The sequence below is a fragment of the Callorhinus ursinus genome, unplaced genomic scaffold, assembly GCF_003265705.2.
Source record: "Callorhinus ursinus isolate GAN/ISIS: 27379988/994484 unplaced genomic scaffold, GSC_fseal_2.0 scaffold1, whole genome shotgun sequence".
In the NCBI taxonomy this organism is placed as follows: domain Eukaryota; kingdom Metazoa; phylum Chordata; class Mammalia; order Carnivora; family Otariidae; genus Callorhinus; species Callorhinus ursinus.
In genome coordinates this window covers 31347006-31374418 of record NW_027397063.1, presented here as the reverse complement: position 1 = coordinate 31374418, position 27413 = coordinate 31347006, and the positions used below count along the sequence as shown (strand labels likewise).

Sequence of the window (27413 nt, the reverse complement as noted above, 5' to 3'; positions counted from 1 at the left end):
AAGAAAGCATAACAGCAATAAATCTTTATTGGAATTTTTTTAACAAAATAATTTTTAAAAACAAAAGCCCCCGCATGTAAACAAGAAAGTAAATAAAGTTAGTTGGCATCATTATATACATCCAAAAATCAAAACCAGTTCTGGGTTAACATTCCATAATCTAGTAAAATGTTTTGACCCATGAATGGTCAGGGAAACTATTTAATACTATCAATAATGCAACCTGATCTTTGAACATCATACAATGATTTATGAATTATAAGCGATATAGTTGGAACTTTTCATTCTTCCCACCAATCGATATGCCACATGTAGACTAGTCCTAAAATGGATTTACATTGTCAATATTAGACCAAATGTCCATCCTCCTAAATTGACCAGATTACACCTATCTGATCTCCTCCACAGTTTTTTATGGTGGGATATACTAGAACCCATATATTACAACATAACTTTTTTAAACTAACCTAATCCTAAATTCTACCTCTAACTAATCTGTCATTTCATTTTTTCTCACTTCCTATACATAAATACCATAGCAACTTCACCTTAAAAAATACTGCTAATACATTAATACACATTTAGGCAGTAATTTCTGACAAAGTTGTAGTTTATTTACCAAGAAAACAATGCTATTTTTTATTTTAAAATTTAGGTCAAGTATCGTCAGAGTGTTAAATTAAGAAGGATGGCTTCCATTTAGAGGGTTCAATATACACATTAATGAAGATCAAAATCAAACAGATTAAATTATGTCCCATATGGGGAAAATTTTCTCAGTTCTTGGAAAAAAGACCAAAATAGTTTTATTACTATAAAATGTTATTAATTCAGTGTCCGTTTTTGCTAATTACATTCAATTCACTTTTATAAGCTTTACAAAAGAGAGCCGGGATAATTTTTCTAAGAGGCCTTAATTTTGGTTTAAAATGTAAGTCTTTTCTGTCAGTTAAAATAATTTAAAGATGTGCACAATATGTTTGTGCTGTTTAAGGCAGGTGCCAAGCACATTTTGAAAGGTAATAAACTTACCAACTACAATGTTCTCCCAAAGGAAAAGAAAGAAAAGAAAAGCTCATGACAGTTTTTAAGACAGATGTTTAAATAGCACTCTTCTTTTGGATCATTTAAAAATAATTTGGCAGCTGAACCGCCTATGGTCATACCACATATCGCTAAAAAAGGACAAGCAACAGATACAGAATTAATGATACCCACTTTTAGTATTTTTACAAGTCTCTTTAGTTGGTGCCTAGCGGCATTTAACAAAATTTTTGTATTCAGTGTAAAAAGGTAGAACATAAATACTAAGTAATGAATATAATTTCTCTATGTCATGCAGGAAAGAAGTCAAACGTTTTACATATCATCACTCCTAAATAGTTCTAATTAAAATCCAAACTGTTCCCATTTTTGCATCCTTGTCATTCTTTGGTAAAAGATTCAAAATAGTCATGGGTTAGGAAACAACTGTTTGCTCATGGTCTTCATTTTTGTAAAAGGAATCTGCACTGTGCCTGGTTTATAGTAAATAATTATAAGTAAGCAAAATATTATGGTTTTTCTGACTAATCTACTCCTAAAGCCTTGAGTTGCCGTTCAATCTCTTCATCGGAGATTGTAGCCTTTGAAGTAGAGGCAGATGGTAAGCTTCGGGCAGCTGATGGAGCTTTGGCCATCTATATAAAAAGAAAAGGAAAAAAAAAATGCATTATCAAACATTTGGGCAAGGACACAAAGGATATGCTGCAAAGACGTTTACCATTCAAATATAAAAAGATGTCTCTAAGGGCAAAGGCTAACTTAAAGTGACAAAAGCGGTAGAAACGATTCCAACAGAGGATAGAAGACATTCATACCTTTCCAGAGATTTCAATTCCGATTTCATCAAGAACTTGATTCACAATATCTTGGCTTTCTTCTTCATCATCAGAGCCATCAAAGATATCATCAAGTGTGTCATTGACTTGGGGGGAAGGGGAGAAACAAAATTACAGTTACTATCAAACAGATTTCAAGTTAGATTTACATTTTTAGAAGGTGAACCAACTATGTGTACATATTTGTAATATTACTCAAGGGCAAACTTAGTTGAACCAACAAACTACAAAAGTCATTTTCAAATGTTAGTGAAGTTCATTTATACATTTTTGGGTTACTAAATCTGGAGTACTTTTCATTGCAACACAAATAATATAAATAATAATTACATAACAAGTCTACTATGATTTTTAAAAATGTGTCTTTAATAAACAACAAAAGAAATTCACAGCTAAAGGCTTAAAGTTTTGAAATATGATTCTACAAACTGTATTCACTGAGCTAGTTAGTAGCTGTTAAATCTGACCATGGAATAATATGTAAGAATCAAATATCCTGTAAATATTAGACGATTTACTCTTTTTATATCTATAATTATATTTTCAACTTAAAGTCTAAGGTTCAGTGTTTTATTAAACTTGTCTACAGAATAACATCCAATTTAACCTTGCAAAGATTATTACTGCTATATCCCTCTCTTCCTTCCTGTCCCTTCCCAAAGTATTTATGGAAAAGTTTCTGTATAGAAGGTATCACATTACGATTATGTATTGTTTATTTCTGAAACAAAGTGCCTAGCATGTAGTACAAGTACAATTAATGGAGAGAGAAAAATGAAGACCTCAGGTAGTTTACATTTAAGTAGAAAAGAAATTAACAATTAGATTGTAGTAAATAAGAAAGATAATAAAGGGAAGAGATTACATCCAACTGGGAGGAAGTACATGTGAGGTGGTCCTTAAAGGATGCATAGGATTTGACCAAACAGAAACAGAGGAAATAGAATGAGCAAAGACTTGGTGGAAGACAAAAGGAATACACTCAAGGTAGAGTAAGTTCTTCTGTTGTGTTATTATTTAAGGTGCATGAATGGAAAAGGTGTATCTATTATTCTGGGTCAAAGAGCTTATGTCTGATATGGGAAAAAAGACTTGTGGAATCATTTGGGACATCCCAGCCCTCTCCCTGTTTCACATGTACATCTTAATTGCTTGTGTCCTTGATGTAATTAATAAAGCTTGGTACTGGTTAAGATCTCTGGTTGGTATGAGCATGATTTGACAATTTGAAATAGATGAGAAAGAATAGAGAGGTGTAATCGGGATTAACAAAGAAGGATGCTTTCAGAAAAAGTGTAACAAAATTAACCATATTTTATATATATATGTATATATATATAATTTATATATATATTTACATACATATGTGTGTATATAAAATGTGTGTGTGTGTGTGTGTATAAAATACAGATTTCTCAAAGATCCTGTTTCCAAAATCAAACTTGTTCGTTCTGGAGCAGCACTGCACAATATAAATTTCAATTGGAAAAAGATTATATTCATTTAAACCTTGAATTTACCTTTGGATGAAAATACTAATGTTAATGTACTTTACTAGGTCATAGAAGAAATGAGTAATCACCAACAATTACTATTCTTTCAGACCCATTTGCAAAGTAGTAAAATACAAATGAGAACTATGATAGATATGAGTTGGATGAGCCTATTGATTCTCTTCATTATAGCTTAATGGAAAAGTTAATTCCTCTAAGATCTGCTCACACCTGTGCCATCACTGGAAATCACATAAACATGTTAGATACTGTGATCATTATATAAATGACAATTCTCACAGTCATTAAAAATTCACTAATGATGTTTTAAAAAAGTCATATTTTTCAAAGTAAAGATTCACAAAGCTAAAGAATTTTTCAACTATCAAAGATACACATACAATTTCATTAACTCCTAAAAGGAAAATAGAAAATAGATATTCTGAAATTGAATACTTGGACTGGTGAGTTTCGTATTCCTGATAATTTAATTAGATACTACCTTATACACTAAATGCCATTAAATTAAAATGCTGGCAGCTAAGCAGAACTAAACTGGCATATCTCTACATAGTTGTAAAACAATTAGAGAATACCTTTGCGAAATAATGATGTCAGTTTTTACATACCAGGTTAAGTAATGTTGACCAGGATGCTGTAAAGTGTCACTTATTTATTAGCAACCAAATAAAGATTGGAATAGTCTTTCTGGGAGGAATTTGGTATGAACCAAAAGCCTTATAAAAGTTAATACTCTAAGGAGATTTTAAAAATTTAGTCAAAAATAGTATAGAAACATTTATCAAAGGATTAGCAAATACACAACAAATTTTAAAACAATCTTACTGACCAATGTAAGAATGGTTCAATAAATTAAGATTGATGTTATTGAATATTGATGTTATGCAATATTAACGCTATTAAAAAAAAGACTTCAGAGAAGATTTAAGGTCATGAGTACATGTGTATATCACACTATTATGTTTTCTAAAAGCAGGATAAGGTTCAAAATTGCACATGTAATATGATTTAACTACTATAAGATATGGGAAAATATAGGAAAGAAGCATATAACATTATCAGTAACTATATCTGGGTGATGTGATAACAGATTTTTTAAATAAATTTTGTTTCTTTGTGTTCTCTGTATTTCCTCTACAAAATGCAATTAGTTTATAGTCAAAAAGAAGAAAACTAAATTTTAAATAACTTAGGGAAGAAGAAGGAAAAAATAAGAACAAAAGAGCTCCCCATTATCTCTACCTCTAATAAAAAGAGAGATCTTCTCTAGTATGAAAAGAATCAACACAACTCTGAAGCTACCAAATTCATACTAGGAAGAGTTCTTTTATTCAAAAGTTGGTTTTGGTCCCCTCATCAATGAAGTAAGACCACTGGAGCCAATATGACATAAAAATATGGCATAGCATATTTTATATTTTTCCTTCCAGTGAAGTTTGATAGGCTTTGAGCCTTATACTTTGCCAATTTAACAATACACTAGAGTTATAATACAGACATCTATTCAGAAGTGTGCTGTACCATTGCTTTTTTCAACATTTGTGCTTTTATGGATTAGAATATGAGGTTGCTAGTAAATAAACTTGGCTGATTCAAAGATAAAAAAATGTAAATTTCATTACAAGTTATTAAACTTACTCATTTCTTCAGTCATTTCCATTTTCATGTTTTCCTTCTGGAAATTCTGCATTGTTTGTAATGTCTTTTGTGGATCCATCTTCTTGTTAACTGCTTGCATTGTCTTTAAATATATGAAAAGATTCATGTTGGCTACATTAATGTGACATTTTTACTATGAAATAAGTCCAAAGAGAACATATCAAATTAGATACAGACTTTCTAAAGATATACATACTGTCATAATCTAACATAAGACTGTTAAGTAGTCTAGAAAAAAATGAAATACTCACTTGGAAACCATCTGCTTAACATTTATATAATAAAGACCAGGGTGAAAAAACTCATATGAACAGTAGGCAAAAAAAAAAAAATATATATATATATAAAAAACTTTGTCAGCAAAAAATCCATTTCTATTCAAATGGGAAAACTACATTTGCCTACTGTGTGGCAAGCAGGTAATGTCTAAATTGAAAAGAATTACAGTTTAAATTTTATAAAATTTTTCATTAAGCTTTTGATGTCTAAATTAAAAAGGAAGATACACAGCATACACACTTAATCCATTCACATATTTTAAACCACGGTTTAAAGAAATGAACAGAACACCGAGTTTTGTAAAAATATGTGAAAAGAACTCTTACATTTTATATTCACAAGTTATTTCATTAAAAGAGATTAATGCTATCTAGCGTGGCCAAAATATTTTATACATATTATATATAAAATTTATGTATTATATACAGTAGTTCAGACACTATACAATATAAAACACATCAGTTTCAAAGATACCAAGCAGTCTTTTAGCAATCTGTACACAATGCTACAGCCAAAGTAACCTTTAAGTATAACACTGAATTTCCCCCATCCCCCTCCAGCCCACACATACCTCTGAAGTGGCTTTCCCTTGTTCTTAGTATTAAAAGCCAAAATCCATAATTCACTATGAGACCAAACACTACTGAACTCTGCCTAACAAGCTAGTCTTATGGTGTACCATTGCCCTCCAGCCACACTGATCTTTCACTTCCTTAAATGTGCCATACTTTCTCTTGCCACAGAACCTTTGGATATGCTGTCTCACACCTGGAATGCTCCTCTCCATTTGTTTTCAGTATCAACACTTCAGATTTCAACACTTTCCTAGGGAAGTCATCCCTGACACCCCTGATTAGAATAAATATTGTTAAATCCTACTCACTACAGATGAAATTCCCTATTTATTGATGTAAATTATATTACTTCACTTGTAACTTACAGTATTGTAGCAACTAATACTAATAACAATGGTGATAATAATAATAAAGCAGTAAAAGCCTATTATATAGTCTTAACTATGTGCCAGACACTGTTCTAAGCACTTTACATATAATAACAGTTAGAGTTAAAAGACATTTATTTAAACCTGACAAATCTTACATGCTAGGTGCCACCATTTTCCCTGTATTAAAAATGGAGAATGAAGGCACAGAAGGGCAAAATAACTTGCTGAAAGTCACAAAGCTAATGAACAGAAGTGAGATTTAAACTCAAGTAATCTGGTCCAGAATATATGTTCCTAATCACCGCACTAAACTCTCTCAAATGGGCTGTTTTTATAGAATGTATGGGGACACCTGGGTGGTTCAGTTGGTTAAGCGTCCAACTCTTGCTTTCAAGTCAGGTCATGGTCTCATCAGGGTCCAGGGATTGAGCCCTGAGTTGGGCTCCAGGCTCAGCATGGGGTCTCTTTGTCCTCGCCCCTCTGCTCCTCTTCCCACTCTCTATCTCAAATTAATAAATAAAATCTGAAATAGACCATACAGTTTAAACCCCTGCCTGGTTTTGCTTTCCACTTCATCCCCATCATTTGTTATACTTCTTACCTATAGGGTCTAAACAAATATTTGCTGAATTAATACATTTCTAAAAAGATTAAGTAAAAATTCCAGTTCAAATATCTCCATATGGCAGGACCATATTCGGTACTTTTTCCTAGCCTACCATCTGCAAAAAAAAAAAAAAGTGCAAAATAAGTGGTTTTCCCCTTAACATTATTGAAAGGTTACCTATCTCAAGTGTGTGATCATCACATATTATCTTTTCCTAAATTAGATGTTTAGTTCTGTCCGTTTATGAAAGAAAAAAGAAAAACAAAAGTTTTTGCCCTTAACGGTGTTATTTTTCACTGTAAAAGGACAAAGATCCATCAAGAATAAGTTACCTGACAGAACAAAACTAATATTGAAACTTCCTCAATTTTTTTAAACTTCCTCTATTTTTTTAAAGAACATATTGTGTCACTGCACTTACTGCAGCTAAGATGGATAAATTCTATTTTCATGTGCTCTGTAATCTAAAACACAATTATAGTTGCTCCTCATTATTTCTGGATTCCATATTTGTGAATCTGCCTACTCACTAAAATGTATTTGTAACCTCAAATCAATACTCATGGAGCTTTTGTGTTCCTCTGTGGACACAAGAGAACAGCAAAAAAATATGAGTTGCTCAACACGCTTGTTTCCAGCTGAGGTCAAACAAGGTGACACTCTGCCTTCTTGTCTCAACTCTCATACCATAAACAAGTGTCCTTATTTGTGGTCTACTTAGTGCCACATTTTTGTACATTTTGTTGGTGATTTTGCCATTATTTAAATGGCCCCAACCAAAGTACTAAGTGCACAAAACTATGTGTTCATGGAGAAAATACATGGTAGATTTGATTAGGCATGACTTCAATGTTAATGAATCAACATTTATTAACTATGGTGTCTTTCAACAGAAACACATAAAACATTAGGTATAAGCTGGTTGACAAAAACGTTGTGACCAAAGCTCACAGGAACCTAACCCTGTATTTCCCATAGGAGAAATGGTTCGATATTCACTGAGTGTTCCCAACTTAACAGAACATTAACTACTTCAAATAATGAGAATCAACTGTATATACCATTTTTTAAATATGAACCTCCTACTTTCCTCTGTGGCTTTCTTTTATTTTGGTCTTCATATTCATATTCCTCCTTCCTTATATTTAACATCTAATGGTATTTTTAAGACCTAGGTTTTCTGCAAAGTCTTTCAGATCATTCAAAGATCTGTGCAGTTCACTGAAACTTAGCACAAACTGATGTATGTAGTCGGTAGTTTCCCTGTCAGATATACCTTAACCTCCCTGCTCTCTACCCCCACCCCATCCCCAACTGAATTATAAAATCTGTGAGAGCAGGTCCTTTGTCTGAGATGTCTTCTTACTCCTTACAGTACTTCACATACATCAAGGGACTCATTATTTATTAAAAAATCAAAAAGCTCAGGGGCGCCTGGGTGGCTCAGTCGGTTAAGTGTCAACTCTTGATTTCAACTCAGGTCATGATCTCAGGGTCATGAGGTCGAGCCCCACTTTGGGCTCCATGCTAAGTGTGGAGCCTGCTTAAGATTATCTCTCTCCCTCTCCCCTCCACACCACCCCCAAGCGCACTCTCTCTAAAAAAAGCTCACAGTCCATGGGCGCCTGGGTGGCTCAGTTGGTTAAGCGACTGCCTTCGGCTCAGGTCATGATCCTGGAGTCCCTGGATCGAGTCCCGCATCGGGCTCCCTGCTCAGCGGGGAGTGTGCTTCTCCCTCTGACCCCCCCCATGTGCTTTCTCTCTCTCTCAAATAAATAAATAAAATCTTTAAAAAAAAAAAAAAGCTCACAGTCCTATAAACTCTATAGTAAAAATATTTTTTTATATAAAGACCGTAAGTTAAACGTAAGTTCCTGGTAAAATTAACTGATAAATCCTTCTGACAGAAATCATGTGTCCTTCTGACACATACATGAAAATGAATCAGAGCAAATTATTACTCAGAAGTAATTAAAACTTATAGCTTAATGAAATAAGACCAAAAATCTTCTGACAATTTAAAGGAAATAAGCAAACAACACTTTTAAGTCAATTTAAAAAATTTAGAAGCTACACATGACCTTGGAAAAAAATCAAAATGTCTGAAACAAGAAATTTTATAGTAAATCAATAAAGAATCTATGTACATCCAAAACTGTTATAATATTGTAAGGTAACTATACTTCAATTAAAAAATCTAGAAGTAGTTTCTGGATAATCTAGTACTATTATATATTAATATATAATTATTACACAGATTCTGTACCAAATATACATCAGGAGATACTTTTAAATCTGATTTGAATACTGACACTTATATGTCTTAGATAAAACAATAAATGTATGGATATAAAGGTTCCCACTTACTTTTGCTGTAGTAGACATTGCTCCTGCCATCTTCATCTGGGAATTCATCACTTTTGTTTGTGTCGACATAGAAGTGACTTTTGAACTTACAGCAAAAGTTCTTGTTTTCTGTTTCCGTAGATGTACAAGCTGTTTGGCTAAAACTCTGCAAGCTTCTTTATTACCAATCTTAGCCATTTTCTTAATTTCTAATTCCTAAGAAAGGAAATAAAAAGAGGGGAGTAAAATCACTGAGAGGTAGTCCCTAATGATTTACTTCAGGAAAAAAAAAAAAAAATCAAACACACATCATATACCCTTTTCTCCCTGATCATAAAGAGAGGAAGACAGAGTCATAGTCACAGAAAAGAAGAGTTAATTTGAGAGAGCAATTTATTCCACAGGTTTACACGGGAAAGACAGAATTCATACCTTCATCCACAAATACAAAGCAAGTCTATAAAACAGTATTTACAAAGAGCCCAAAAGAAAATGAAAAAGCTCAACCTAAAAGTCAGTAGGAAAAAGGAAAAAAAAAAAAAGACAAAGAGTTGGTGGGACAGAGCAAAAAGAACACATTGGTAGATTTAAAGCGAATAATACAGACAATTACATTAAGTGAGAAGATTCACCTAACACCTCAGTAAAAGACATAAACACTACTATATGCTATGTCAAGAAACAAACTTTAATTACAAAAACAAAGCAAGTAAAATGATAGAAAACGTATTCCATATAATTACTTACTAAAATCTGAAAATCTGGAGTGTGTACATTAACATCAGATAAAATAAACAAACAAACAAAAAAACTTGAGAACAAGTAATACTACCAGAAATAAAAAGGGGCATTTCATAATGACAAAGGAATCAATATATAAAGATGTTAGAACAATCCTATACATGCATGCACCTAAGAACAGTGCTTCAAAATACGTGAAGCACAACTGACAGAACTGAAAGGAGAAACAAATACACAATCAGCAGGAGGGGTATCAACCACTCCTCTCGAGTACACTGCTATAACAGAAGTAGACAATCTGCAATGATACAGATTTATAAAAAATACTATCAACTTGACCTAACATTTATAAAAATGCCATCACCAACAGAATGCTTGTTTTTTATAGATATACACTAAAAAAGAAAATCGTATTTTCAAATATATCATATTTTCCTCAGAAAACAAGACTCAATAAATTGAAGAGGACTGAAATCACACAAAGTATGTTCTCTAATAGCAATGAAATTAAACTAGAAATCAGTAAGGAAAAGGAAGGTATATCATAAAAATGCACAAATTAAACATGGTTCTAAATAAGTCATGGGTTGGAAAAATTTCAGGAGAAGTAATATTTTGAACTTAATAAAATGAAAATGCAACATATCAAAATGTGTGGGCTACAGTTAAAACAGTACTTAGAGGGAAATTTATAGCATTAAAACTTATATTAGAAAAAAATAAATATTTCACAAGCTTCAAAACTGAGAAAGTAGAAGAAAGAGTAAGTAAAACAGTAAATAGAAGGAAAAAATAATATAAACAATAAAAGAAATCTATATAGTAGGAAAGAAAAAATATTGAAAATTAATGAAATCCAAAGTCTTTTTTCATAAGAGGTGGATCAAATTGACAGGCCATTAGCCAGATAGATGACGGGAAAAAAAAAAAAAAAGACACAAAGAGAACACACAAATTACAAAGATTAGGAATGCAAAGGAGGGATCACTTCATATTCTAAAGATGTTAAAGGATAATATGGGAATATTATGAATAATAGGTCATTACATTTTTTTATAAGTGTTCTTTTCCTTTTTTTTTTTTATTTTATTATGTTAGTCACCATACATTACATCATTAGTTTTTGATGTAGTGATCCATGATCCATTGTTTTCGTATAACACCCAGTGCTCCATGCAGTACGTGCCCTCCTTAATACCCATCACCGGGCTAACCCATCCCCCCCCCCGAACCCTCAGTTTGTTTCTCGAGGTCCACAGTCTCTCATGGTTCATCTCTCCCTCCGATTCCCCCCCTTCATTTTTCCCTTCCTTCTCCTAGTGTCCTCCTGCTATTCCTTATGTTCCACAAATAAGTGAAACCATATGATAATTGTCTTTCTCTGCTTGACTTATTTCACTTAGCATGATCTCCTACAGTTCCATCCATGTTGATGGAAAAGTTGGGTATTCATCCTTTCTGATGGCTGAGTAATATTCCATTGTATATATGGACCACATCTTCTTTATCCATTCGTCTGTTCAAGGGCATCTCGGCTCTTTCCACAGTTTGGTTATTGCTGTCATTACATTTGAAAATTTAGTAGACACGGACAAATCACTTGACAGATGTTAACTACCAAGGCTCATTTAAAAAGACATATCCTGATCCATTCTGTATCTGTTTTTTTTTTTTCTAAAAATTGAACTTGTACTTTAAAAACCTATCCACAAAGAAAAGTTCCCTCTCAATGGCTTTACTGATGAATCCTATCAAACATTTAAGGAAGAAATACACAAACTCTTCCAGTGAAGGAAGAGTAAGAGAAACCAAATCATTCTTTAAAGTCAGCATCACTCGGATGTCAAAACCATATAGACACTGGACAAAAAGATAACTACAAATCACTATCTTTCACAAACACGAATGCAAATATTCTTAACAGAATTTCAGCATACTGAAAAAAATATTTCAAAAAAGCCACATCATTACCAATGGAGCTTATCCCAGGAGCAAAAGCTTGATTCAACTTTAGTAAATCATTAAATGTAATTCACTACATTAACAGACTAAAGAAGAAAAACTACATGATCATCATCTCAACAGATGCAAAAGTGAACCTCTACCCTCACCTGATAACAATAAAATTTAATTCAATATGGTTCAGAGTCCTAAATGTAAGAACTAAAACTAAGATTCTTTTTTGCACTTGATTAAAATAAAAAACTTTCTGTTCCACAAAGGACACTATTAGGAAAATAAAAGATAAGACCAATAACTGGAGAAAATATTTTCAAAACATATATTTAATAATATACTTGTATTTGAAATATATAAAAAACAGAAATAAATAAAAGAAAACATTGATAAAAATGGGCAAAAAGACATGTAAATGGCAAACAGACACATGAAAAGATGCTGAACATCATTGGCAATTAGCAAAATATAATTTAAAATGACAATCCACACCACCAGAATGACTAAAAGTAAAAAGACTGTCAACTCCAACTATTGGACAGGATGTAGAACAACTTTACTTTCATATACAGCTGGTGGAACAGAAAACATTATAGCCAAGTTGCAAAACTGTCCAGCAGTTTCTTACACAGTTAAACATACATTTACCCTATGATCCAACAATCCCACTCCTAGGAATATACTCAAGAGAAACAAAACATGTTCACACAAAGACTTCAATTGCATCTTTATAGCAACTTTATTCAAAATAGCCCAAACCTGGAAATAACCTAAATATCCACTAGCTGGTGAACAGATAAATAAACTGTGAAACATCCATACAATGAAGTAAATTAAAAAAATTAATACTGATTATATAACACTGATTAATCTCAAAATAATTATGAGTGAAGGAAGCCATATTTTAAAAAAAAGTTCATATTATATGATTTATATAAAGTCTTGAAAATGTAAAATAATCTACAGTGACAGATCAGTGTTTGCTGGGGAGGAGGGAGTCAGGGAACAGCAGGTGAAAGACATTACACAGGGAATAGGAAACTTTTCAGGATGATGGATATGTCCATTACCTTGATGGAAGTAAGATTTCATGCATTTATCCATATGCCAAAATATATCAAATTGTATGCTTTAAATATGTAGTTTATTGCATGTTAGTAATACCTCAATCATGCTGTTCGTTTAAAAGATTTTAAGCAACATACATTTAAAAACATAACAAAAATATTTAAAGATGGGAAAGATAATCTATTTTTTAAAAAGTACATTATCACAGATACAATGATCACTAAAATATCAAGTAAGATACCAATGAGTTAACATAATTATTTCTTGTAACCCTTTCTTATTATTCAGGACTATTTTATTTTTGCTGTTAACTGAGAATGAAGTAGCTGTGTTTTGAGTAATATTTCCTCCTAGGCATTCATGACTTCTACAAACTGAAGAATAATCTGATTTTATAATCAGCAGAATACACAGAATCCTGATAAAAGTCAGCAGAATGACACAATAAACAAAGGTAAGCAGAAAATGCAGGAAGACATTAAATGCCATTTCTTAGTAAATCACTTACCACCTGCCATGTGTTTTTTTCTTAGCTGGCTAATTATTCCAACACTAATTTCCAAATTTGTTTGAAAAGTTAAACTGAAATTTAATGTTCTACTTACCAGCTGTTTTTCTTGTTTCTCTAAAGCGGCTCGGTCTCTGATTATAGCTCTCTGTGTACCTCGTAATTCTCGATTCTGTTCCTTTATTACATCTAAGAGAACCACAAAAGAAACCTAAATGTATGAATTCCAAAATTTTTTTCAATACCATTTGAAATATTAGACTTGGAGACCTTAATAAAAAAAAAAAGAAACCTTGATTTACTAGATGTTAAAATTTTTTCATTCAATATACTAAAAAATTAGTCAAATATTAATACTTGGATTATAAATATTAATTAAAGAATTACAAAAGTGCAGATAGGCTATAGGTGGAGGTTTAACTAAAAGTATATATAAATCACCATAAAATATTCCCTTAGAGAACTGATAGTATGCAATGTTTTATGTGGCACATATACATGTCTCTCTCTCTCTCTCTCTCTCTCTCTCTCTCTCTCTCACACACACACACACACACTTTTCATCTCTTCTTACTCCAGTATTATATGAAATTCCAGGAAGGAAGACAGATCATGTGTTTATTAAATCCTTTTTTCTACACTAAGTCATTATAACAGAGTGAAGCAGCAGACCTTCCAATGAGGCAGACCTGGATTTGAATCCTCCCTCTGCTACTGGATCATTATTTAATGATATCTTGGCAAAATTAGTTAATATTCTAAACTTCAGGTTTCTTATTCATATAAGGATAGTTAAGGTGTAAATAACATACATAATTGCCCTGATATACTATTAAATTTCCAATCAATCTTAATGTTTTTCTAACTGAATTCATTTGGAATCATTAGTCCCATCTTTTGAAGAATTAAAGTATTAGTCTAGGCCTTATGGACCATAACTTAGGTTAGTTGTTACTAAATAGTAATTTCTTCAAAAATCACAGATATTGATGGTAATTCTTGCCAAAACTGGTCTCTCATTATCAGGAATCTTGCTAAGTGCTGTACATATATTATACAATATTCACAATAATGCTATGGAGTTGATTTTTCTATTATTTTATATTTAAAGAAAACTGAGTGTTAGGAAGTTTAAATAACTTGCCCAAGGTCACAAGGTAGTAAGCAGTACTGCCAGATTTGGATCCAAGTGTTCTGTCTCCTGACTCAGTAATCTTAATCACTTCATTAGAGTACCTTTCTAGTCAAGAGGTAGATTTAAAAATAACAGTAACAACAACAGAAAGAATAGATTCTTCATCAAATGGCACTTGGGATTTAGCGCCCACATGAAAAAAAATGAAATTGGACCCCTACATCACAGTGTATATAAAAATTAACTAGGGGCGCCTGGGTGGCCCAGTTGGTTAGGGTCCAACTCTTAATTTTGGCTCAGGTCATGATCTCGGGGTCATGAGATCGAGCCCGCATCAGGCTCCATGTTCAGAGTAGGAGTCAGCTTGAGATTCTCGCCCTCTCCTTCTGCCCCTCCCGCCGCTTGCATGCCCATGCGCTCTAAAGAAACATATAAAATCTTTTTTTTTAAATTGACTAAAAAAAGATTAATGACCCAAATATACAAACTGAAATCATACAATTCTTAGAAGAATACATAGGAGTAAATTCGCATGATCTGGGATTTGGCAACAGATTCTTAGATATGACTCTAAAAGCACGAGCAACAAAAGAAAAAGTAGACAAACTGGACTTCGTGAAACTTAAAGGCTATGCGCCAAAGGACATTATCAAGTGGAAAGATATTCCACAAAAAGGGAGAAAAAATATACAAACTATATATATGTTAAGAGTCTAGTATGTAGAATATACAAAAAGCTCTTAAAACTCAAAAACAAGACAATCTAATTAAAAATGGTTGAAGGACCTGAACACTTATCCAAAGAAGATACAGAAATGGCCAATAAACACAAAAAGAAGAGGCTCAACATCATTAGTCATAAGGAAAATGAGAGATACTTCACACCCACCAGAATGGCTATAATCAAAAACAAAAATGGAAAATAACAAGTATTAATAAGGATGTGAAGACTGGTACCCTTTGTACTGCTGACAGGAATGTAAATTGTTTCAGAAGCTGTGGATAACAATTTGGTGGTTCCTCAAAAAGATAAACATAAAATTACCATATGACACAGCAATTCTACTTCTAGGTATAAGATAACTGGAGTATAAAAAGAAATGAAGTACCAATACATACTACAACATGAATAAACCTCAAACATATTATACTAAGTGAAAGAAGCCAGATATTAATGGTCACATTTTATGATTATGTTCATATGAAATATCAGAATAGATAAATCCATAAAGATAGAAAGCAGACTGGTAGTTGCCAGGGGTTGGTGAGAGAGGAGAATGCTGAGTCGCTGTTTCACTTGTACAGGATTTTATTGTGAGATGATGATAATGTTTTGGAACTAGAGGTGGTGGTTATACACCATTGTGAGAGTACTAAATGCCACTGAACTGTTGTTCACTTTAAAATGGTTAATGTTATGCGAATTTCACCTCAAATAAAACAACAGAGCCTACACCCATTATCCTTGTACTGATGGAACATCACAACTTATGTTCTACACATTCCTGTGTGTAACATATAACTTTACTCAGAATAAAGATAACTAATTATATTGAGGAACAGACAGCATACTAAGAAGTTTACAACAACCACAAACCTAAGTACTATTATCTCACTTATTTCAGGGAATTTGACATTCAGTGAGGTAATCTGCCCAAGGAAGAAAGAGTGCTAGGATTCATATATAGGCAGTCTGATTCCAGGGCCTCTGATTTTAACTACCATATTATGCTATGAAGCCTTTCAGACAAATAAGAAATAAAGGTATCAGAGACATAATCCTTATCAATATAGATCCTTATCAGTAAAAATATACAAGATTTAAAACAGAATGAAAAACATTTCAAGTTACTATATAAAATATCACTAATCAACTACAATGACTTTCTGAATAAAAGTTAAGATGCCAGAGATTCTCTTTACAAGACATCTATTTCCCCTCTCTTGCATACTGTGTTTCTCAATGAAGTTATATTGGTGGACAGCTCATGTCTATTTGCTAGAACAACCCGTAGAATTCAGGAAAGTGCTTTACTCAGGAATAGCCTAGGATTTTCCTAGGCTTGTATTTTCTAGGAATGTATTCTATAGGTTCCTTAAATATAGAAATAGGAAACCATATCATATATATGAGAGAAGGGGGGGGGCTCGACCCTAGAACACTGGAATCATGACCTGAGCCAAAATCAAGAGTCAGATACTTAACTGACCAAGCCACCCAAGCATCCTTTATTTCCCAAATTTATTAAGCCAAGGGTCCCTTTTAAGAAATCTCTATTAATATTTTTTAGATGCTAATGTTCCATGGAGCACTGGTTGGCATTCTATTGTCACAATTTATTACTTTCCTAGGGCTGCTATAACAAATACCATAGACTGGGTAGTTTAAACAATAGAAACTAATTTTCTCACAGATCTGGAACCTGAAAGTCCAAGATCAAGGTGTTGGCAGGTTTGATTTTTCCTGAAGCCTCTCTCCTTAGCCTGCAGATGGCTGCCTTCTTGCTGTGTCCTCATACGGTCTTTTCTCTTAGTGTGCCCATCCCTGGTGCCTCTACCTCTTCTTATAAGGTCACCCTCCTATTGGATTAGGGCTATGCCCTCATAACCTCATTTAACCTCAATTACCCTTTACGTACCCTATCTCCAAATATAGTCACATTAGAGGTGAGGACTTTAACACATGAATTTTATGGGCATACAATTCAGTCCACAGTGCACAGTATCTTTCCTCTGACATCTGTAGACACTAAACAGCAAAGCTCTCATTTCCCTAGATTTAAAAGCAATCATCAGCCTTTTCATCCTCAACACTCCCAATTTTCTTCTTTTGAACTTAGCATGCTATCCTGCCAAAGCCAATGAATTGGTATAAAAACACTGACCACTTACCCTACTGTTTCAACAGAAAATATGTTCTATATTTAAAACTATGAAATTACAAATGAAATTTAGACTATAACATCTTTGTGTACTGACAACTTTCTAAACTCAACTAATATGAAATGCAATGGTAACAATGAGATAATGATGAGGGTCTTCTAAAGCCTTAAGAGTACAGAAGTGAAAAAGAAGCCACCATACTGACAAGTTAAATTGTGGTCAGATAACTGATACAGATGCAAAGCAATTGCTGAAAGCCTTGACTGCTAAGATCTAGAATTCTATCAATATATACTTATTCATTATTAGAATGGTATAATATATAATAAAAAGTATATGTTTGATCCTTGTCTTTAGTTCGTGGCACAGAGCTCCTAAAACCCTTGGAATTTCCTTAGTGGTAGGAATATCTTTTAACTCAAGAAGGCGGACCCCTAGATACTGTTTCTGGAGGGCGCTGGTTACCAGAAAGACAAAATGCTTGAATAGAGGGTAGGATGTTCAGCCCCAACCCCCTGACCTCAGGAGAAGGGAGTGGAACCGAAGACTGATAAAAACTCCTGAATAAAGAAGAGATTAGAACTTCGGGGACGGTGAACACACTGATGTGCTGGGAGGGCAGCGTGCCTGAAAAGCGCATGAAAGCTCTGGGCCACTTACAGCCCCCACAACTTTGCTTCCATTTGGCTATTCCTGAGTAAAGCACTTTCCTGAATTCTACGGGTTGTTCTAGCAAATTATCAAACTGTGGAAGAAGTTATGGGGACTCTAGAATTCACAGCTGGTTAGTCAGAAGTACTGGTGGCCAACTGGGACTTGTGACTGGCATCTAGGTGAGGACAGTCTTGTAGGACTGAGCCCTGCGTCTGTGCTAACTCCACGTAGTGTTAGGACTGATTGACGTTTTGGACACAGCAGTTGATGTCAGAGAATCAGAGAGCAGAAAATAGATATAGCCATCTCTGTTGGGAAAACACATATTATGACATGAAATTTTACCAAAACATGTACCTTAATCAAAATAATTTTATTTCCCTTTTCTTAATGTTACGTAACTGTGTACCATAACTACCACTGTATATTAGAGAAAGAAAAATAAAGAAAACTAACTACTGCATATTCCATAGCCCTATAGTTAACAGACCTATTAATATTTAAACAGTTCTAAGCTATAAACTGAGAGCAGCTAATGTTGCATACTAAAATATAGTCGTAACACTTTAAAACATATTATGGTAAGAAAAGATAGTAAAACATTTTCTTCATATGAGATGATAGGCATATCCTATAAAAAAATTACTCTTAAAAAAAAATCCCTATATTAAATCCACATTTAGTGAGTTGGTCTTCTAGATAATTCAAAGGGGCTCATAGGAGAATGGTTCTGAGACACTTTTAATGTTTTTAGGCCAAGTTTATTTTCCATTATATTTATTTTTTGGTAGGTTTGATTTCCTCCCAAGATTACAAGCTCTTTAAGAGCAAGGAGCATAAGTATTTTATTCATTTATCTATTTGTATTCCCACCACACTTCATGCCAACTACTACCCCAATATAGTACACTTAGCAGTGATCTACAGGAGTACAGACATATATTGAAATGTAAAAGAATGTGACTTATAGGCAGAGTTAATACATTTCTTCGAAATGTATAATAAACTCTATAGGTTACCAAGAAAGATGGTTGATAATTTAACCGTGAACCTTAACTATGATAGATCTCTTTATACAGTGGAAGACAGAGCACTGAAATAACCAGATATTTCCCTTACAGTTTTCTGCTTTCCCCTTTTTTCATTCCGAGTCAAGACAATGAGAGAAACATGTACTGGGTATTGCTGACATCTAGGAGACAGAGTGCTTGGCTACTGCCCATCCCTGCTTCCTTCTCTAGGCAAAAGAATATGCCCAAATTTTTATATTCCAGCACTTTATTTACCTTGTGGGGTTGCTGTGAAGCACCTCGTAATAGGTGGTAATAAAGAACTTTTACATTGTGAAAATGGCAATGGTTCATGGCGGTGACTATGGTTATGTTCTCTTTGCTACTATTCCATGAGGTAAAAAAAAAGGGTCTGGAGGCTGTCCCAACCACTACCCTCTTCTCATCCAAACCCAGCACAATGCTTAGAGAAGGCCACCCAAGTCAGCTCCACTGTAGGCATTAAAAGCCTATCTCAAGCCTTTCAGGTTACTTTTACTGAATGAAATATACATGTGTGCACTGGAGTGATCAGGCTTAAGTTCTGGACTTAAGAAGATACAGACAGAAAAGGTCATTCTGCTCTCCTTAGTTCTGAATCAATAAGGTCTATCTGCTTACAGGAAAAAAAAAAAGTCAAAAAATAAAAAAATAAAACCAATACAAAAGGGGCCTCCGTGTGGTCCAGCCTAGCTTACTAGAATTTTCTACTGGGGTTTGAGGCTAGGCCCCAACTTGAATTATGGCTGTCCTTCCAGACCCTGCTTATTTACATATAATTTGCACATTTAAAGACTGAAGCAAAAAGTAATTATCAACTCTAAATGCAGGTATTCATTAATTTGTGAGTTATATTTTAAATATGTTTAAAGTGCCTTTCGTTTGGGGAAAAGGAGATACCCTGTCTCAAGCTTACAGGGTAGTTCAGGTTATTGCCCCAGTGAGGCACTGGTCAGTAGACAGCATCCACTCTACCATATACTGGGTTTTGCTCTTTATTATAAGGTCATGTTTACTACAGGGTCAAGACAGAAATTTTAATCTAATATACCATATTTTTTGCTTTTAAATATATTTCTTTAAAGAAAAAAAAATCATTTTGATCCATGCAGTTTTATTACCTATCAGTTGTCCTAAGTCTAGTGATCACATGGACTGAAAGAGGAGCACAGAATAAACAAAGCACATTCTGCTTTACCATTTTTATTAACTTGCTTTGGAGATCAAGACCTGAGAAGACAGGGAGTTTCTCCTTTAGATTTCATCTGCAATCTCTGCAGCAGCTGTGAGTGTTAAGTAGTGGGTCTGCAGCCCTGGGATGGCAGGATAACGGGAATTAGCTACAACCTGATCCTTACTGAATAGAAGAACCACCTGTGTGAAGGGGGTGTGGTGGAGCTCACCAAACAGTAAAGAGGAAAGGAGTCCTGGCTATGCAAGGATGTACCACCTTCTTGGGTAGAAGAGGAGGAAAAAACTGCAAATAGCACAAACTCAAAAGTTAAGGGAGAAGAAAGAAATGTTTAAGGTCAGTTCCTAGAAAATGTTGGCTCTGGGAACCAAAATTACTGAGAGGCAGAGGGAAAATGACAATGAGAGAATGGATGGGGAAGGAATCAGAATTTGATATGCAAGCAAATCTGTTTCTCAGGGTTTGGAAACTGTGTATCAAAAAATCAGGGAGGAATGGCATCAGCTTAATTAACCAGTTTTGATACATGGTAAAGAAAAAATAAGAACAAAAAACAACTATGGGAAACATAAAGGACTGTGGAGGATTGTGTCAACAGATTTCTTCTACATATGGTCCCGGGAGCCAAACATCCATTTAAAAACTAGGTTGAAGTTGAAAAACTCAGCAGGACTTTCTTGGAAGGAGGAGGTAGAATACTAAAGAGAAAATAGGAGTCTAGCCCCATGGTAGCATAAAAGGAATGCTTCCCACCTCTCCCCCCACCCCCAGTAAAATCTCAAGTCACTCAAATACTGAGAAATTCATTCAGATTAATTTATTATTAGTAAAATATCATTATTTTCAAGAGCTGAAGGAAGGTCTTCATATGGGCTATGTGTCGTAGATCTTTAGGTCTCATTTGGTCCTCAAAGACCCAAGTTTTGGTACCAGCTTCAGTTCAGAAAATTGTGAAAGAGCATTTTCTCACTTTAGATAAGAGAGGGAACAAGAAGGATAGATCCTATGAAAGGAAAGTTTCACAGACTTATGGACTTGAAGGTAGAAAAAAGCAGCATGAAAAGAAGAACCAGTCTTTGGGGTCATGCTAGGGATGAAGAAATACAAAGGGGAGACATTTTCCTACAGAAATAGCCATGGATGGTATCCATCCATCTCCATACCGAAAAGTATGGAGAACTTTTAACTGAGAAAAATGCTAAGAGAGTACTGTGCTTCTGAATCCCATGTTCAATTATTTTTCTTTGGTGTGCCAAGAATGTAGGGGCCAAACAGCAAGTAAAATTTGAGTTTTTAAATATTCAGAATAACAAGCACTAAGGGAACACAAAGCATCCCAGGAAAGATCTAGCTACTATAGGTAGCACCAGACAGTTCTATCTTATTTGGAAAAAAGCAGAAAAGTTCTGGAGGGGATTCAGTTTATATAGTTGGTAGATTTTATTCTCTCTTAAGATATCACAAATCTGTCAACCTACCTTCTCACAGGAGATTTATCCCAAGTTAGTCAGAACTTCAGAGATTCTGAACTCTGAACTGCTAGCATACATGGATACTATCCCAGTAACATAAAAACCAAGAAGCTTGCTCCTCTTCTATCAGTAGAGTTCCTCAAATTATGTCTAAACTTGCAGGTGGATCGCAATGATATATGGATATAAACTATAATAAGCTCTGGATCCTGGAAACACTACTTTTGGTTAGGAAATACTATCATTTTGAAATTTTGTCTCTAAATTATAAACTGCTGCAGATACACTTTCATGTGTACTGAAGAGACTCTCCTACCTTGCATAAATGCAATGTAGGAAAAACTCTGCAAACATAATCCAACTCTGGAAGTGCACAAGGATCTACTTTAGTTCCAGTGAATGCAAGTCAGTTAAAAAAGTGAGAATATGGGACTGAGATACTTAACACAGCTTGAGGTGGCATCAAAGAAGAGTTCTTAGGAGAAGAAAAACACCTGACATAGTGCAGGTTAGCCAGAGGAAGAAAAAAGAGGGTTCTATGCATAAGGACATCATGAGCAAAAATATGACAGAGAAAGAATATGGTATGGTATGTACTGATGAATATAAGAACAATACTGCTGGACAGTAAAATGTTCAGGGACATGAAAAGAAAGACAAGGACCAGATCAAGGAGCGCCATATGTGCCTACTAAAGAGCTCTCACTGATTCTGTTGGTACTAGCAATATAATAAAGGGGTTTACACTGAGGAGTAGAATAGTCTGATATGGGTTTCAGGTGGATCAAACCACAAGGCAACTTTGTAGATGAACAATTTAAGGGCTATGAAGCTACAAGAAAGAAAAGCAGAAAGGTGATGTAATAAAGTGCAAGAAAAAGTCTGATATGGGTTTCAGGTGGATCAAATCACAAGGCAACTTTGTAGATGAACAATTTAAGGGCTATGAAGCTATAAGAAAGAAAAGCAGAAAGGTGATGTAATAAAGTGCAAGAAAAATGGGATCTGAATTAGAGCAGGAGTGCAGGCACACAGTGGAAAATCATGTGTCAAATATTTAAGAGGCAAAAGGAGCAAAACTTGGTAATTAATTAAAGGTAGGAGGCAAAATCAAGACCTGCCAACACTGGAAGAGGAGACTCAGGAAAGGAACTGACTTAAAGGAGATAGTGATAAGTTCTGTTTGGAATCTCTTCAATCTGAGGTACTTTGGGACCTCTAGGTGGGGATACTCAGCAAATCGCTGGTCTGAAACTCAGAAAAAATATAACTAGAGATACAAATTTGGGATCCATCAGCACTTAGGTAATAAATAAAGTAACAAGACTTTGGATAAGATCATGCAGGCAGAGAGTGTACAGTTAGAAAAGTGGCAGCCCAAGATGGAACCAAGAAGAACACTAACATTTAGGGAGTAGGGTTTAAAAAAAAAAAAAAGGAAGGAAGGAAAGGAAAGGAGAAGGGAGGAAAAGAGGAAGGAAAAAAAGAAAAGAAAAACCTGAAAGGAGAAAGAAAAAAAAGTGGTTAGAGAAATTTGAGGAAAATATTAAAGAGTTTCGTGGAAGCCAAAAGAGAATTTCAATAAAGAAATTATTATTAGGATCAAATGCAAAACATAGGCTCAAGAGGTGATCACTAAAAAATGGCCATTTTGACAATCTAGGAGTCACTGATGATCTTAGCAAGATCTCTCTGCTTAAGATGTAAAGCAAACCGCTGTAGAATTGGGGCGTGGTCTGAGAAATAAAGGGGTAGGGATGGGCGATGACACTACTCCTTCAAGAAGTTTACATGAAGAGCAAAAAGAGACTGGACAATACTTCCTAAGAAACCCTGGGTCAAGGGAGAACCGGGAAAAAGAGGGTTCTTCCCAGTTCTACTGCTATACGAAATTAAAGTTCTACCATTGATTCCGAGGGAAAGAGAGTCCAGGTCGCAGATAAATGGTTACCATTATTACATTGTACCTACCAAAAGTTGAGAATTCCATATATTAGAAAGAACAGCAAAATTAAACTGTGCCATAGGCTCTCTAATAAGAAAATATTATCAGAGATAATACGCAAGGGATGAGGTCCTGGTTTTGCCATTAAGTTGTGTGACCTTGGGCAAATTCCTTAGTCCTTTGTATCTCAATTTCCTCACCTATGAAATGAGGGTGGTAATAGTACTTACCTTCTAAGTTTTGTGAGAATTAAATAAGATGCTGCATACAAAATGCTACCACAGTGCTGGCTTAGAGTAGGACCTCAAATTTGCCTTTATTGAGGATACTGGACAACAATTATATAGTGCTTAAAAAATTTCACTTTTTAAAAGACATATTTAGTTGTGCATTTATGACAAATCCTCATGGCATCCTGATTTACAGGTTCATAATTAGTTTCAATAAGCAGGTCACCATTAGTCCACTTAGGGGGGAAAAAAAAACCACTGTAAACACATTACCCTATGTATATATGTATATCTTATAAATCAGTAAAAGGAAAACCAAATACTCAATTGTAATTTCAAATTCAAAAAAAATCTTTCTCTTCTATGGCACTGAGGTACAATTCTCATTAATTTCTGTAACAAAGTATACACTGCAGAGGCTTGTTCATCTTTGTGTCAAAAATGAATTAAACATAACTCTGAATAGTAATAAGTGCTGTAATGTTGTCTCCCTTTTTAATTTACAAGTGCAGTAGTCTTTAATGATATAGTATGCAAACTCTTCCAGCCAATCCAAAGAAACAAAAAGATTCAATTGTTCTCCAAATCTATGTGCAGTTACATATTTCCCTTATATATCAGAATTTCATTACTGCTGAAACAGATAAAGGCAGCATACAGCAAAAGATCTTATGATCAATAATCAACGAGTCCGAGGATCTGGGATCCTCAGGAAAGCATAAAAATACATTACATTTCATAATATATAGCCTCATTACTGCTAAGAAGAATGCTGTCACCTTTTAAACAAAACACCTTTTTAATAAAACAAGGAGTAAAAACATCAATAAAGCTCTATTATCAGAATAATGAAAGTACAAATCTATAATTAAAATGTAAGTGATCTGAATTAACATAATAATGTAAAAAAACATCAAGTATGCAGTTTGCTAGTTACAGTAAATGTACATGGTGGCCAAATTTACATTCAGAAATTTCACACATAGATCTTTAAATCAGTAGTATAGCTCCTAAAGTCCTTAAGACTTCCTTTTTACAAATAAATCTATTTAGCAAAAAACATTATTTCTTGGATGAATTAACCCAACTGCAGATGAGTATACAGCTAAATACCCTCACTGCACATCCTCACTTTTTTTTATTCTGTTCTATAAAGTACAATAGTCCTAGTATACTGTGCCTAGAAACATAGTGATGAAAATACAGAACTGATATTTATGTCTTTGAAAATATTTGACAGATATTAAGCAATTAAAGCTGTTTGGACTTTAATGTTAAGATTTTTGTAAAAATATAATTTGTAACATCACAGTAACAATGGTACAACTCTTTTCCTCTGTTTAGCAAATTCTCACTATAAAAAACTGAAGCAAAAAAATAAACCATTTCCTCCCTGAAGTACTATACAATAATTGGAAACCACAATATTGGTGCTGAAACAGTGAAAAAAGTGCTACGTTAAAAGATTAGACAGCATTCTCAAATAAAATCCATCTCACATAATTGTCCTATATCCTGTACCAACTTGAAAGGTATTCTAGGTACTGTAAATGGTACTTTTTAGTTAATAAAAAGTCCATAAATCAAAAAAAAATTTTTTTTTTTCCCACTCAGGGTAGGCAAAAATGTATTATGCTGTGTACTAAATTAGGAATAACATTACATTATGTGTTGAAGTGAAGGGTAGAGTGGCAGAGTAGAAGTGATGTCTTTGTTATCCTCCCCAAAATAATGTTGCTGGCACTGGAAGAGTCAATACAAAGATGAAGGAGTTACCCCAGGTCTGGACTCAGCACCCTGTTTGTACCAATCACTGTCTAGCTACCACTGCTCCTTTTGTGGCAGGGTCAGACCCTTACAAAGAAGTGATTCTTCGGTTGAACCAACAGCAACCTAGACTCAACATGTAGTAGGAAACACAATTTTTAAATAACTTGAATGAATTTGATTCCTGGTGGCAATCAATGTAAATATCAAAAGTAATCAGGGTTATATATACATTACAGTAATCGCTTATAAACAACTTGTATATTTCTGTACATTTTTTTTCCTCTTAAGATGACATTGAGCTAAATGTCTGAAACAATGCAAGTATCTAAAAATGTAAATTTCTATGCAGACAATACATACCACTCTTACTTTAGGTAGCAAAAGATAATCATAGGGAAGGAAAAATACATTATGAAAACTAAACCCAAGGTACTTCCCTTAGGTTTCTTTTTTATTTCTCCTGGAGTCAGTAACGAAGCAGTTGTTTCACATCTCTACTGATGGGATATTCTTAAGGGCAAGCCGACCCAGACCCAGGTTCATTCTGTAACTGGAGCCTGTTATCCCCTCCTCCAGCTCGATACAGTTTTCCTGTTTGTACGCCTGTAAGTAGTACAGCTCCAAACTGAAGGAGCAACAGACCAACAGATGAAACCAACAAGAAATTCATCAAATCTCCGTCTAATGACACTCAAGCGCCAACCTCATCCTGTCTCCTCGAAATGCTCAAGGTCTCGCTAAAGGAAAAACGGGGGGGGGGCGGTAAAGGTGGTGTATGTGTATTAGAGAAGAAGCCAGATTGCTCAGGTGAGGCTGAGGTGTGGCGAGTCAGCAGACACGGGGAAGCAGAGGAGTGACGCACGAGGGCGGTCACCTGTGGGGCCACTTGATCCAGCCCCGCCCCCAGGGACAGCTGAAAGAATCGAGGCCGGAAGCCCCCAAAACACGCCAGGGAAACGCAGAGCTGGGCCCCTTTGGCCCAGCCTGAACTCACCATCCACGGTTTTCTTCTTGAAGAGAGACGCCATGGTCAGGGACCGCGCCTGGGCTGCCCGGCTTGGCCCGGTCCGACCCGCGACTGAGAAAGGACAAGAGGGAAAGGACAGGCCCTTAGAGGGTTTTTGGTGTGACGGAGCGACGGGTCAGAGAAGAGGGCGGGGTCTCCAGGCAGGACCCGCGGAAGGCGGGTATCGGCGAAGCCTACCGCAACCGAGTCGCCCCGAGCTCAGGTGACCGAGAACTAAGACACTTTTTGGAGAAGTCACTTCTAGGCGGCGCCTGCGCACTAAGCGCGCGCGCCTGCGCACTGCGGCGGCTGAAGCTGCTGCCTCTGCCCTCACCTCAGCTGCTGCCGGCTCTTCCCGCTTGCGGGGTCGCGGCGTGGCGTGTCAGGCGGGGCTTTCGGTGGCAGCAGAGCGTGGGAGACCGTTGGCGGTGTCGGGAGGCTTCTCTGTGCGGGTTCCGTGGGGACATGCTAACAGAGATGGGCCTTGGTTACCCTTGCTTCCTTGCTTGGGGGAAGCTGGAAGTGGGGGGTCTCCAGCGTCTCAGGACAAGTGTGGGTCGTCCCGGAACCAGT

General features: G+C 35.1%; 1 protein-coding gene across 1 annotated transcript; it reads right to left on the bottom strand.

Moving 5' to 3' along the window:
• Positions 1–27114, bottom strand: CHMP2B (charged multivesicular body protein 2B). Its single transcript, XM_073892137.1, has 7 exons — positions 27039–27114; positions 26829–26912; positions 13602–13693; positions 9253–9447; positions 5033–5135; positions 1860–1966; positions 1–1679 (listed from the first exon to the last, which is right to left on the bottom strand). The coding sequence occupies exons 2-7, from the start codon at positions 26860–26862 to the stop codon at positions 1569–1571; spliced, it is 642 nt and encodes a 213-aa protein (XP_073748238.1). The 5' UTR covers positions 26863–26912; positions 27039–27114; the 3' UTR covers positions 1–1568.
• Positions 27115–27413: the final 299 nt, after the last annotated feature.

Bases quoted from the DNA above. Each gene is read 5' to 3' on its own strand.
- CHMP2B (XM_073892137.1), bottom strand. From the start codon at position 26,862: ATGGCGTCTCTCTTCAAGAAGAAAACCGTGGATG. The intron at 13,694-26,828 runs GTGAGTTCAGGC...TGGTTCTCTTAG, and splicing joins CAAGAAGAAAACCGTGGATG to ATGTAATAAAGGAACAGAAT. The intron at 5,136-9,252 runs GTAAGTGGGAAC...ATATATTTAAAG, and splicing joins CAATGTCTACTACAGCAAAA to ACAATGCAAGCAGTTAACAA.